The sequence below is a fragment of the Echiichthys vipera genome (genome assembly GCF_963691815.1).
Source record: "Echiichthys vipera genome assembly, chromosome: 2".
Lineage (NCBI taxonomy): Eukaryota > Metazoa > Chordata > Actinopteri > Perciformes > Trachinidae > Echiichthys > Echiichthys vipera.
Window position 1 is genome coordinate 22,425,794 of NC_139827.1, and position 15,410 is coordinate 22,441,203.

Genomic DNA, 15,410 nt, shown 5'->3' on the forward strand with positions numbered 1-15,410 from the left:
GAAATGGGTGCTTTAGAAGTCTAGCCTATATGCCACCTCTTCCCATGCTATTTCTGGATTTAGAATTGCCTCTAACACACATACACACACTCACCCTATGTACTCTCCTCTCTGTTCTCCAGAGCCCCATGCTGGCTTTAAGATTGCTTTCAATATGTTTGATGCAGACGGCAACCAGATGGTGGACAAGAGGGAGTTCTTGGTGGTGAGTCTCTAATTCAAAGATTACAATCCATCCCATGATAGTAATTATTAACATGAATAGGGCAAGGTTAGGATATTAAAGATATTTACTTTATCAGTGAAACAGGGATGGACAGTGAATGTTTTTATGTACCTTACTACCGCCTTTCAGTATGATGAGGCTGCTTTTTGTTACATTTAAAACATGTAAAAGCTGATTTTCAGTTCACTTTTTCTAAATACAGCCTATGAAAAATATGAGTAGCCTAATTGTAATAGCGTTTCTTGTGATCAAAAACCTATGAGGGCTGCACGTGTCTTACCTTCCCTGTGGGAGGGGACCAACAGATTTTCAATTGAAAACCCTGCTGCAGGCAGGAAGTGATCAGAACCCATGTGGAGGCTGGTGGCAGTGGGATGGTATATCAGCGGGAGTGGGTGGTAATGGTTGAAGATCCTGTGGGTGTGGGCAGGTGCAGGACCAAAGAAAACATTCCCACATCGAAGGTATGGCAATAGGCTCAGGTTTTTTCTGCTGTCTTGTATTCAGACTTTGCCAAAAATTACATCTGTAGTAAAAGGTCCATTTTCCAACCGAAGGATGCAAGAGAAAAAAATGTTAGCGAGTGTCTTGCTCGATAGCTGCACTCATCTCTTCTGCGGAAGCTGCCATGTTGTTTACACTGAACAGTCACTTCTTGTTTCTCACACTTAAATCCACCTCAAAACCAACTCACATTGGATGTTCGCTTGGTAAACGGCTCCAAATTTTCTCTGTTGCACATTACCAGACTGCTCTGCAGGTAAAATACAATGGGGCTTGTGAGATCAGGATGGTCTCATTAGGCTAACTTGAGTTCTGTATGGTAATCAAATTAGTATTAAAAATGGATTCATTAAAAACAATTAAGTCTAAACACTATAAAGGCAGCAGATGATGATACTTTCCTGGGCCTTTATATTGAAAGCAAATTACAAATCAATGACCACTTACTCTCCAAATCAAGAACTATTAATACAGCTACAACTTTCTGCCAGCTGTGACTCAGCATTGATTTTATATATGTGACCATAAGACCAACACTCTCTTAATCATAATTGTTAACATGTCAATAATTGAATCTAGTCATGGACCAGCATGAAAAAGTATATAACTGTTTGTACAACATTTAAGCTTTGCTAATGCTTTGAATCTGGCTTTGAATTGTCAACAAGATCCTCATTCTTTCTCTTTTCACAGCTTCAGGAGATCTTCCGGAAGAAAAATGAGAAGAAAGGGAGGAAAGGAGATGCTGAGAAGTCAGCACAGTTGGTAAGACAGCTGGTAACGTGGGGACGAGGTAGAGTTTGTGTGTTTGAGGAGAGGCACATTTCTAAGGAAGTCAAATTAAATCACTAATCATCCATAGCACAGCCAACAATTCCTTCTTTATGGACATGGACTTCAGTAATGCTGCTATTTTGAGTGGGGTAAACGTTTCAAATGCCCTGTAGGTTAAGTAACCATTATTGAAAAGTTACTTCCCTCTTTAAAGGACATTTTCATACATCCTTGAGTGTAGAATGCCCGAAAATGAAAGCTGTGGTGGATGTACTGAAAATGACACATCATCATCCAAGTAATTGTCATCTGTATTTCAGCAAGTATTCAAGTTAGCTAAACCCTTCATGTCACCATGTACAGTATGAGTGCATGCTGCCTAATAGAAGAAATGTGGTATCTCTTCTGTTTTTTACAGTGTACTTGTTAAATCGGATACTCTTTTAAAATAATTTGTCCTTTTCAACACTCCTGTGATTGAAGCTTTGGAACAACTCAGGTCACCTTGCTTTTCCCCACTGAATTATGCTTTATATGTTTACGTCTGCAAGCTTGATCGCAAATTTAAACGTAATAATCCATAAATCCTGCTTGTAGAATTAGAGCCAAATGATGAATCAGTCATACTGGTTGAACATTAGGTTTTTACAGACATATCTATTCCTGCATATACGGTACAGTAGTATGTCATTACAGAAATGCCAAAGATTTTTAGAGGTAATTTGCAAACAGTGAGACTTTATTTTCAGTTCTTTTAAAAACAAATTCAAAGGAGTCTTGTCAAAAATATGTTTTTGTTATATGTTAATGTAAAAATATAATTATAGGCAGGTATGGGGCTGGGCGATTTGGCCAAAATCTTCTATCCACATATAGATCATTTCATATCTTCATAACAATATACGTATATAATGATATAGCATATTTACCTGTAATTCAATAAATATACATAGTATTCCATACGAAATACCCACATTTTAAGTTTGTGTACTCGTGTGTTAAATATTTGACAAATGAAAACTGAGTATTTTATTAAGACCTTTAGTGCAAAATGAACACAACATGCAAGCATCAGAACATAAAGTCTCATCCAATTTATGCAAATATTGCTGTAATGCAGTGTGGTGGCAGGCTTTTTGAAATTGTGATAGAATATATGTTATTTTATTTTTTATTTTTGACAGTATATATCGCAGATATACAATTTTCCAATGAAACAAATACAGATATTACAGATAAATACAGGTATTTTCTCAAAAACCCAGTATTGGATGGATATTAATTACTATAATAGATATAATAGATCCTTCCAAGTAAAACTTTCAACTTATAGGTAGTGCTTTCAATAACATTTACAGTTAATTTCAAATAAAGGAAAGATGATGAACACTTTTCCCCACACACATACAGTTTCGTAGTTCGTTTCTGAGTACAGTGCAAAGCACTGTAATGCAAAGTGTGTGTTGGCCTAAAATGTAATCACAGATGTGTTTAAAATGACACATCCCTCTGCAGTGTATCCACAGCCTCTCTGCATGTACTAACATGACTTTCTCTCTTCCTCCCTCCTCCTCTCTGACTGCATGCTCTGTCCTCCTCCTTCTCTGTGTATTAGAGTATGCAGCTCTATGGATATCAGGTTGCCCCCATGAACAGCGTATGTATCCCAAACCATAACGCCTTAGTCTCCTTTCTTCTCTTCTTTAGAAATTAATAGAAGGTTGAACAGAGAAACAGAGAGCTAGCTGTTTCTGTCAGCTAGGTTAATACATGCTGCATGGTTTTATTTTGGGGGGGGGGGGGGGGGGGGGGGGGGGTATGTGTGGCAGTTTTTGTTGGTAATAATTAAATACTGTCAAATATACCTACTGCTTTCTTAGCCTTAACAAGGGTAAGGTCAAAAAAATCAATAATACTTCCACATCTGTCCGTTAAATATAAGGCTCCACCGCTCTCTGCGGTTTTTCAGCCAATTCAGAATGTTGTATCAACAGTAAAACCCATTGGTGAGAGTAATAGCTTTGATTTGGCTGTTTAGCTTGAGCAAACACATGCACAAGAAGAGAAATGGAAGTGAGGAACATAAACAGATGACTTAAGTCAAGAGGGCGTGAGTTTGACAACAAAATTGTTATATCAAGATGATTTTTTATAAAAATGTAATGGGGGGTTATGTCTCTGCTCGCCTCATGATGATGTCAAGACTCCAGGAAGTCACTTTGCCTGATAGTCGGACTGATTTTTTAACTTAAGACAGAACTAGGCTAGCTGTTTACCCATACTTCCTGTCTTTATGCTAAGCTCAGAGTCACCTGGTGCAAGCTTTATATTTACTACAGACACACAAGTGGTATCAATCTTCTCTTACTCTCAGCAAGGAACCAAATAATAGTATTTCTGAAAATGTTAAACTGTTTGGAACATATAATCTCCCTTCAACCTAACCTTAAAAGGATGCAATTCCCACAAAACATACATTGCTGCCCCTGCCACAATACAGTTGTATGGTATAAATATTGAAGAGATAGATAAATGGATGGAGGCAGGTATGAGGACTGGGATTATTAGGCATAATAAATCCATGTAATATGCAAGTTCCATTGACAGATTATCACAATAATACATCTGGCCAATCAGGTGCAATTCCCCCTGTTTAGTTGGGACTATCTTCCTCCATTCTGGGGACTCTGGTAGGTTTGTTGGGTGTAAATGTCAATTATATGTGGATACTTAGAGGACTGTGTTTAATGCCTCTGTCAGCCATTTTTGTGTCCTGACCTGGTCTTTGAAAAGGCCTTAACCCTGACCCAGTCCACCTGATCCTCTGTTGTCAGTAAAACGTCCACAGTAGAGTCCTTGAAAGGATGAATGGATAGAAAGAATAAGCGGGATAGAGAGGGACTTCCTTGAAGACAGGGTGTCCATCTGTCAGGTCAGCTGTGTGATTGATCGAGGTATGATGGCAGAGGGTGGGGTGAATGGAGTGAGCGATGGCTGCGGAGGAGTAATAGATTTAAGGGGTCAGGAGGGATGATCTCTTACAAAAAGAGAGTGATGTGATTTAGAATGACTTTAGGCACTCTGAACACAATCAGACACTGTCCATTTTAGACTGTTTTAGGACATGTGGTGTTTGTTTGGCTGTGTGTGTGTGTGTGTGTGTGTGTGTGTGTGTGTGTGTGTGTGTGTGTGTGTGTGTGTGTGTGTGTGTGTGTGTGTGTGTGTGTGTGTGTGTGTGTGTGTGTGTGTGTGTGTGTGTGTGTGTGTGTGTGTGTGTGTGTGTGTGTGTGTGTGTGTGTGTGTGTTGTTAAAGCACAGAGAGAGAGCTGGAGATTTTTATTGAAGTAGGTCCGGGCTACAGACAGAAAGTTGCTTCTCTTGTGTGAGCACATTCACCTTTATATTAAGAAAACAGGTTTCATCTGCCTGCTGAGTGGTTGGGCATCCAAAATTAAACATATTAAAACAACAGCAACACTCAACTGAGATCAAGATTAGTTCTTTTACATACAATTAAGACTATCTTTTAAAGATAGAAAAAGAAAAACTCATTACAGATTCACTTGATCACATAAAAAGCTGGAAACCAAAATCAACATGATGAAAATGCCTTATATATATTGTACAGAAAAGAACACGTAGCCCCTAATTTCCCCTTAAGATTCAATGATAACCACTTAGTTTGCCCAGCCTGAGGCTACATCCACACGTATAGGTTTTTGTTTTGAAGCGTATATCTTTTGCTACGCATGCATGTCCACACTACTCAGGCATTTCTGAGCCTCTAAAATGGAGAGACATTTGGAAACACTGCTGATCCAGTTTTTTTAAAAACACTTGTCTTGATGGGTAACGACCACGTTTGCTTCCCGATTGGGTCTTCTTAATAGTCACTGTCAGTCTGGATTATCAGCTAGCTAGGCCTAGTCACATTACCTACCTTTTGCGATTTCATCCTTCTTGTGGGTGCACCTTTCCCGTTACCATGGGAATGAATAACACCACTCTGTTATGTGGCTGTAATTACTTTGCAACATCTCAAATCTGTTTTCCACCATCTTTACCACCTTTTACCCCCCTTTTCCACCTTTTATGCCTTTTATCGCCTTTTACTCATGTTACTTTCGGTTACATTTCTACCTCGTCGTCAGTTCAAGCAAATAACTCTTTTCGCCATTGCTATTCTTCCTCCGTAGGTATTTGGGTATTTTCACTCACAGAGTAATGTCAGACAGTCTGCTTTCTTCTAGTCAGACAAGTTAGTTGTATGGTAAGGATGTCCTCTTACCTTTTCTTAGCTGACAGTTTCACGGCATACCCGGAAGAAAACAGCAGCTCTGAGGACGGCTGGAGTACAGCCAAAACTGTCAGCTAAGAAAAGGTAAGAGGACATCCTTACCATACAACTAATTTGTCTGACTAGAAGAAACTTTAACTTTCAAAATGAATAAAGAAGACATTAGGAATACAATCGATCCAATCTGCTTCCTGTTTACACCAGAACGTGCATGCCTATTGTACGTCAATTTTTATGTGATATACGTCTTCGGGCATGTTAATATGGACGGAGGTTTTTTCTGATACGGAGTTAAAGCGCTTGTGTGGATGGAGAAGTGTGGATGTAGCCTGAGTGGTCATGAATGTTCACTAATGGAGATGGAGTACAGTGCAGCAAAAATGACAGGAGAATGTGTACAGAAGTAATTGTAGACTACCAGCCACTAGTCTTACACTATGAGTGTTCTCTCTCTCTCTCTCTCTCTCTCTCTCTCTCTCTCTCTCTCTCTCTCTCTCTCGCTCTCTCTTTCTCTCACACACACACAAACACATACAGATGCTCCTCATCCTGTCAGTGTTGTGATGGATAGGTGCATTGTCACTGAAGTTAAGAGCAGTGCAGGGTCATGTTAAAATGGCTGCTGCTGCGTTCTCCCTGGAGAGACAGACAAGGTGGGTGGTCAGGAGATCAGCACTGTTGCTGTCTTTTATAAAGGCAGGATACCAACAGCTCTATTTGTGCCACTGGGGACAGCAATATGTTCAGCTGCTTCACTAACAAAGGTGGCAGGCTTTTGAAAGAATTGTGTATTTGCTTCAGAGATCAATTCGATGTGGATTTCTTTTTTCAGATTTTGCTTGTGTTCAGTGTTGATTCAGCAAAACAAGACATGGTAGATTTGGTGATGTAGATATAAAGGTCAGATTCCACATAGATAGCCCTTATTGTTATGTAAATCAAGGCTGTTTGTCTAAATCTGACCCTTCCTCAATTCATTCCTGTTTTGTTTGACAATAATACACTTGGGCTTATTACAGTGGATGGGGGATAGGTAATTTATAGTTAAATCAAAATTAATTTTCTTTTGTCCTCAGTAGTTGTATTTGCCATTTTCCAACACTGAATTTAATCAATGTAGGGTTAGCAAATAATTTAACAGAATGGATGAGGCCTCCCATATTAGGCAGTTCAATGAGCACCAGAAGCTGCATCAGTATCATTCTGGTCAATAATTTACTATTTATTAATGCATTATTATGTAATATGCAGTATATGGTCTGTACATGTCTCTTTAGTAAATCAAACTCATGAATGTGTTTGTATGTATTGAGATTTGATAGAGTGAATACTGGAAGCTGAAGTTTACTTCCTGAAGTGGTTGAGTTATAGGTGAACTGACCCTGGCCCCGCTTGACCGCTCCTGCAGGTGCTAAAAAAAGACAGTCAGGAGTTTGTGGCGCGGAGTTACTGGGACGTTCTGAGACGAAGTGCCAGTCAAGTCCTCTTTTCTGACCTGGCGGAGGTACACAGACCCAACTGTCCTGTGTCCCTACATCCCTCCATTCTTCATCCTTCACCCCTCCTTTTCAGTTCCCTGTAGTTAATGTTGACCCTCCAACTAGCCCCATAGATCTAGAATAATGTAGCTGCATCAAGCTTGGCCAGAATAAAACCAATGTTTTCCTTCAAAAATAAAAACTTTAAAAACCTTAATCTGGACTTGATTTTTTTTCATGGCTAAAATGGAAGAAAGGCCCACAATATATGTCAATATGGGCCGACTGTAAAAGGTTATGATCCTCATAAATATTTTATTCTTGTTTGGCTTGATACTGATTATTGACATAGACTTTCTTTTTTCTAAACATTACTTTATAATTTACATTACTCCATATCTTGTGTACTTCTACCTCACTGTTTTATAAACCAAGTAAGGTACAAAAAGTACATCCCTCCATTCCTTTTTCTTCATGTGAAATCATTTTTCATCATTCGTTTGGATGAGCTCTAGAAGACTTCCTTTCAACAAATTTCATCAAATTGATCTATTCTAAACTGAGAGAAAGTTGTGGAAAATTAACTTGAGGCTCCTCCAAATGTTCTAAGTGTCTCCCCCATCTCATAGTGTCACTCACTTATTCCTGATGAACATATACATGACAAAAACTTCTAAATACTTGTTGTATTATTGTTTTAAATAATCTTGCCTATTGTATTGGTGTGACGTGTTGATCCAGTAATGGTAGTTAGATTATAGATATTGTAATGTGCATATTCTGTTTCTCGCCTGCCCTCTGTCTTTTGGTCTCTTCGTTATGCTTCTGTATGTGTATCTGTGCCCTGTTATCTGTGCTTTGTTGTGGCTAGTGTCGTAGCTTTGGTGTCAAATCATATTGGGTTTACATCACAACATGTTTAATGCTACTAGTAAAATGATAATAAGGCCGACTATAGAGCATGTACAAAATCTCTGGTCATTATAGCACCGCACTGAATCATGTAGAATGAATTAGTATTTTTGAATTACAGTAATCTGCTTCTATACTTCAGCATTTTCAAACCAAATGGTGACCTGAACTACCTGTTGCTAGCAGCCTATTGAAAACTCAAAAGCCTCTCCTTCAAAGAGTATACATCTTTAATGTTACTTATCAAACGTTGGATAATTTTGGAGAGACATAATAGAAAAACAAAAACAAGGGTCCACAGCCATGCCAGCAGCTCTGTGAGGCTTTACGTAGTGGTGCTTTGAGCTAATGTTGCTAATGTCAGCATGCTAAAAACAATAGTGTTGATTTTAAGCAGATAGAATGTTTACCATGTGTTGTGTGTCAGAATACTGACATATATCCTTATCAATATGGGGATCACCAAAGTAACTATTATTACAATCCATCCTGTTTGGATTATAAATGTCTGTTCCAAATTTCATGTCTGCGACATTTCACTAAAAAACAAAGAAAAGCCAACCTCTGGGTGACAGTAGAGATAAAATGAGGGGATCACCAAAGTCAGTAGGATTCATCCTCTGAGGACAAGTATATATCTGTATAAAATTTAATCGCAATCCATTTTATAGTTGTCGAAATAATTTAGTCTGGACTACAGTGGTGGACCAACCAACACATTGCCATCTCTACAGCCAAAGCACTACTGTGGCTTAACATTTTGGGAAACAAACAGACAAAAAGGACTAAAATCAAAACATTTAACACAGGTAAAAATGCTGTCTAACTGCAGAAACTCAGATTGACTTTCCGATAAGTCTAACACAAGGTGAAGCTGTTGGTAACGATTACTAACAGCTAACAGAGCTAGCAAGCTAAGTGACTAATGACAGGCTATGTGCTGTGGTGGCAGCGGAAGCTGAGGTGGAGATAATGACAGTGGAACGTAATGTGACTGACCTTGTATTTACAACGAGCAGCCTTTCATCTGGTGGGATGTCAGACGGACAGAACAGACTCAGACATAGGGTGTTTGGAAAATGAAAAGACAGACAAACAGGACAAATGGCATAACTGTAGAAAAGAAAAAATGTGACACATGCGGACACAAATAAAAGAAAAAGAGGATAAATTAAAGAGAAAGACAACGTTGGAATTGTAACACATCCTGAAGAACACAGGATCAGATAAGTAGAAAACCTGAGGGCGAAAAGAAAAAAAGGGAAGAGATAAAATCAGAGACAACAAACAGGTGAGAAGATGACACAGGTCATCAGAGAGAACAAATGTTAAGGAACAAAGTGGGTGGAGAGAGAAGGAGTTCGGGAAACGCATTTAGGGGAAAAGAAAGAAGCAGGTTGTATTTAGAGAAAGAGGTGTTTACTCAACAGATTAGTCACCATTATACCTCTTTGCTTTTGTCTGGAGAAGGAGGGACTGACTGACAGGCTGAGAAGGAGGGAGGGAGGCAAAGAGCAAATCACCTCTATATTTGTCAGGCGAAGGAGGCATTGACGGGTAGCATGGGGAGAAAGGAAATCAGAGAATGGTTGAGAGGGAAAGAAGTGATACGAGGGGAAAGAAAAAGAAAGATGGGAGATAAAAAATGGTTGGTGCAGGGAGAGAGAAGAAGGAGGGTTAGCTGTTTTTACCCAGGAAGGAGTGACTGACTGACAGTCTGACTGACTTGACTAAAGACCAACAATAAGCTATTCCTCCAAGGCATTACTCACAGATAGGGAGGATGAGGAAGACCGTTTAGTGTTTACATCAGTAATTACTGTTTTTACCTTCAGCTTCATGATCAAAGTCTGTTGAAGCTCACAGACACACAAACTCACACAGATGGACAAATAGACACATGCATACACCAGGTGTTGGCTCGTGCCTCGTGGGTGTGGTAACCATTACGTCTTCATGGGGATGATGAGCTCACATTGGTGCTGCCACACTTCCAGGAATGATACACTTGTTATGATCGGTTTGGCATTACGTCTTACCTGTGAGCACACCGGCGCGTAAGAGATAATGTTGAGCCAGCAAGTCATTATTGTGAATGAAACCCTGACAGGATGATGCAGGAAAAAGGTTTTGCATCACTCTGAAGGGGTTTAATTTCGGAGCTGCTTACTAAAGAAATCAATAATTTGACACAAAATGCTGATTTAAAAATGATTTTATTGATTTAAAAACCGTCATCCAGAGTAGAATGCTGTAATTCACCAATCCCAAGGTGTTGGTATTAATACCAGTATTTTTATTGAACCTTCTGATATGCATTATGTGCAGTGACAAAGACTTACCACCACAGAACAATGAGAAGTTTATTTATTAGCCGTAATTTTTATATTAACAATGGATCTAATGACTGTGTAATTCAAAATGTTTCACTCATTAATATCATTGTTTTAGTTTGATGGCCCACAGCTTTACTGTTTTGGTCTTATTTTCAGCAGCAGCAGGCAGCTGTTTTCAGTGCAACAGATAAAAGCGACTGCACACTACCTGATCAACACCAAACAGTAGGCCCAGCAACTAGCTGGCGAACATAGTGATGCATTTAAAGAGACAGATAACCCCTCAGGAGTTGCTGGAGAACGAAACTGAGCAGAATGCAACAAAATGGAAGAGAGAGAGAATACTCAGACACATAACTCCAAATGTGTGTTAACACGTTCACCATCTTTATTAGGTGATAATATCACAATGCTGTGTTTACAGCTTGTTCTGCCAGCAAATGGCACAAAAACGGTGGATGCAGCTTTTAGTAGAGATAGGGAGGATACAACAGTTGATCAATAGCATGACGATGATGACCACTTCTGGTTCCATATTTGATTGAATTGATTTCACAGATTTCCCATGATACACAGCAGCCAAATATCAATAACCTCTCTTGTTAGTTTATGCAGTTCAACTGAAATCTAACACCACTGCCAAAGGGCACTACCATTTTTCACCACTTGAATCTATGTAAACTTAAATCACCTGCCGGATTTACTCTCCGTTTAATATTTATAACCTCATGTTTTTTTATAAAAGGACCAGAGTTATTACATTTTCATTAATCACATGTATGCATTTACAAAATATTAACAAATAATTGACATTAGTCTACCGGTCTCTTGTTTTAGCCCTCCTAACACTGGAAGAGCAAAACAAAGTTAAGTTTATGGAAAGAATAGGAGGGATATGGTGGAAGGAGGTAAGAGAGGCAGAGACACACCACCTGGACACTGTCTAGTTGTATGCACCGCTCATGTGTCATAAAGCCATCAGTAATGCGTCAGTTACAAGATAAAAGAGCAAAAGCATTTTTGTCCTGTTTGTCCGTAATCATAGGCTTAATGAAAAGACCTTCGAATAAGTGAGACACAGAAAACAAGACACTGAAATGAAGTCTGGAGCTGTTTCAGTTTGTCTGTGTTTATATGAAGAACATCTTCCTAATCGAAGACTGTAAGACCAGACTGCATAGTGAATCAGAAACAGACTGAATGTTCACACAAAATGCTGATGGCCCCAGCAAAGGGTTTACTTTTTAATGTTTGTTTCCCAGAAGACATTTTTATCCTGTGAATTACAAATCTGTATCCATTACACTGCCTTACTGCAAGGCATTTTGTGTTAGTGCCTTAATCTACTACATGCCACTGTAGATACGCTTGTGGAAATAAGTACCCAAAGACCCATAATGTGATTTGGCTGACTGCTTTGAATGCTTACATAATGGGCTTTTGCCAGTTGAGTTTTTAGTCTACTAATCAACTATCCCAGTGGTTCCCAACCCGGGAAGATATGATCAACAAGTTAGGGAAGAGGATTATTTAGACATTTATCTTACTGGGCAGTTTTATCTTGGCGTGCCTCTAACAAGTATTCACATGAAACAGTAAATACATAACATTATTGGAATGAAGTCGTCACAGGGCATAGAAATATGTAACCTTTGATGAGGAACCACTGATCTATCTTTTACATTTACAAAAAATAATCGTCAGTCTTTTTTTTTTTACATCACTTTCACCATAATAACAGAAAAATGTTCTCCTAAATTTGTTGAAATCTTGGAACTTAACTAGAACGCTAAACAGTATTTAAGGTGGTCTCATCCAGATCAATATGCGAACCATTCTGCCCATCATTATCCCTGCACTTCAGTTAGTCATTTGCTTTTGCTTTTTTTGCTAGACTGAATATATAATTTTATGTCACAACTACAGCATCTGCTTAAGATGTGAATCTGGTATAGTTTGCCTTTGTAAACCTGTGTCGTCTTGTTTGACATTTTCTTCTTGTCCCACATCGGATTTTAGGATTTTACTCTTGAGGTAGAAATGGCATCGTGGCAGTGATGATGATGATGATGATGATGATGATGATAATTATGCTGATGATGGAAATGGCATAAATGCTCTTCCTCTTTAGACGAACATGAGATTCCACCCGATCTTATGTCTGCATATACCTCAGCATGGCCATGGATTGGACAGCAGGGAGGGGGCGGGGTTTTGGGTTGGCTGGGTGGGGCATGGCAGGGAGAGAGAAAAAAGATGGGTGTTTGACATCCTCTCTTTCTACACTGAAGCTGGCTGAGTCTTTTCTGGAATTGCTCAATCACCTTTTTCTGTATGTTAGGGAGCATAAACATAAGCAAACTGTGACATACGTAATCAGGCACCGTTTTTCTTAAAGGCTCATAAAACTCACTTATGTCCCCTTGTTTTGTATGGGGATTACTAAAAATGTGAAGCAACAGATTATAGCATGACAACAAACATCTCAAATCCTGTTGAATGGGTTTCAAATGACCAGGATCATTGAATAAACACACACTTGCAAACTGTTGAGTGAACCCTGAGGAGCTAAGATTGAAGAGTATGCAAACAGACTAAAGATTTAACAACTATGACACAATGATTCTCGTCCGTTGGCGGAAAAAGGTGGAATTTTTTTTAACGTGGGTTTCGTTCTGTGCCGCTGTTTGTGAAATGAGGTTGTGTACGGGTGTGTCAGTGTGGCATTAGCAGAGAAGTGCATGGGGATGTGGGGGCTTCAATGTGTCTCTGTGTGTTTGGCAGCTTTATGTTATCCATTTGTCTGTCTCTGCCTCAGTTCTCTTCTTCTTTCCCTCTTCTCTCTTTCTCTCATCTCGTCTGTTTCTCTCTGCCTGACTATACACTCCCACTCTGTCCTCCTTCTTCCTGCATTCTTCACCCTCGTAGCCTCGGCTCAGTGACCATTTGCATGACTCTGTTTCTCATTGTCTCTGTGTCTTTTTGTGTACTGCTATCTGAGCACTTCTTGTGTCTTTTTCACCAGACCTGTAGCGGCCTGTGTTACATGCTGCTACAGCGACACTCCTCGCCAGTCTAGGCAGCATGGGAAAAATAGCTCCATACCTCTCATTTTATTTCCTTACTTTGCTTTCAAAACAGCAATGATAAGGATGATCAATTATTATAATTTCTATTTTACCTAATTTACCCCATATTACCCATTCATTTTTTTCTGACATACTTTATTGTACTGAAAGCTTTGACCTTGAAATGTTTCCACCATGTTTAATTATGCCATCATGGTGGCAATGAATTGAACCTGCCTGTTATTTACTTATCCCATTCAACTTAAACATTATTGCTGCCTAGACCGGTGTGTTTGATGCCATGATGGCCGCTGACTGTTTGTCTGAGCTGATTGGTTTGATTGACAGTTTGTTGTTACTCATCCAGTGCACGTTCTGCACAAGTGCAGCAGAAACCACAGCTGCCATGTTAGATTGATGATGGATTTGTCCCGCCCACTGCTTCTTTCCACAGTGTTTGATGTTTATTGATTGGTCACTTACTGCTCTTCCCTCTCTGATGATACATAGCGAGCAGATGAGAGTATCACGATTGACACCACCCTATTGGTCCATTTCTTTGGGAAGAAAGGGAAGGCAGAGCTTACTTTTGATGACTTCTACAGGTACAAAAACATATTTAACAGCATAAAATGTGCGCTAATGCTATAAACAGTATTAGCCGAATCACAAGATAGTAACTTGCTTCTTTTGATGAATCTTTGAGTAGAATCTATTTATTCTCCTTTTCTTCCTGTCCTTTTTTTTCAGGTTTATGGATAACCTTCAAACAGAGGTGTTGGAAATTGAATTTCTGACTTACTCTAAAGGGATGACCACCATCAGTGAAGAAGACTTTGCCAAAATCCTGCTTCGTTTCACTAATGTGGAGAACATCAGTGCCTACCTGGAGAATGTCCGCCACTGTATACCTGACGAGAAGGTACAGCCCATACATCCACACAATTCTTTATTGAGAGGAGGACACAGACGAATCCACAGCTGTACAACATACACAACATCTCTAATCATCACATCCCAGTTAAAGTGTAATTCTGGTGCAAAATCATCCCATGGTGTTTTTCTGCACTTTCATACATCAAATAAGCCATCAAGACAGTTTTTTCCGTATTTGAACTATTAATGGAGAATCCGGCAGAGATGCTAACAGCTGGATTTGGCTGATTAGCTCGGGGCAGTACAGTGAAGGCATTAAAACGACTTTTTTAACCACAAATATTGCTCAAAATAACACCAAACCTCTGCAGTTGCATCATAAATATCCCGACACATAAAATGAAGCACCAATGGGCTCCTTCCTTTTGGATTGCATTTGGTAATTGACTTGAATGGACTTTACTACGAGAGGAGCTGGTACTGGCTAGAAGATAAATCTTTTAAAACACTCTTTTAATAAACTCTGGGTTCTCTAACTACGTTGTTGGTGCATCGTTTTATGCATAGGGATACTTATCATGCTACTGTAGAGGTTTGGTTTCATTTTATTAGTGGTTAAAAAAGCGGTTTTAATGCCTTCACTGTGCTGCCCCAAGCTAGTCAATGTTAGCCACGTTCGGCTGTTAGCGACTACCTGATTTCTCCGTTAATAGTTCATACATGAAAAAAACTGTCTCGGTGGCTTATTTGATGTATGTAAATGCCAAAAAAGACCATGGGATGATTTTGCGCCAGAATTACACTTTAATTTGAGTTCACGTTGACTATTTGTCAATTTGTTTCCACCAAGCAGTTTAGTTCGGTTCAGTTCGTTACACATTAGATTACGTTGTTGAAAGTTGTTGATGATACCAATGGAACCATCTCATATTTTCCAGT

At 39.2% G+C, this 15,410-nt stretch overlaps 1 protein-coding gene across 2 annotated transcripts in view; it reads left to right on the forward strand.

The window, feature by feature from the left end:
• LOC310960697 (calcium uptake protein 3, mitochondrial-like) overlaps positions 1-15,410 on the forward strand; it is a gene marked incomplete at both ends in the record, with an annotated part of 34,578 nt that overhangs the window by 12,763 nt on the left and 6,405 nt on the right. For both annotated transcript variants that reach the window (XM_083932462.1, XM_083932461.1), the window contains 6 exons: positions 123-205; positions 1,424-1,495; positions 3,120-3,161; positions 7,210-7,305; positions 14,106-14,200; positions 14,346-14,517. In XM_083932462.1, the coding sequence (XP_083788588.1) occupies positions 123-205; positions 1,424-1,495; positions 3,120-3,161; positions 7,210-7,305; positions 14,106-14,200; positions 14,346-14,517 (560 nt within the window). The remainder of the gene's footprint in view (positions 1-122; positions 206-1,423; positions 1,496-3,119; positions 3,162-7,209; positions 7,306-14,105; positions 14,201-14,345; positions 14,518-15,410) is intronic.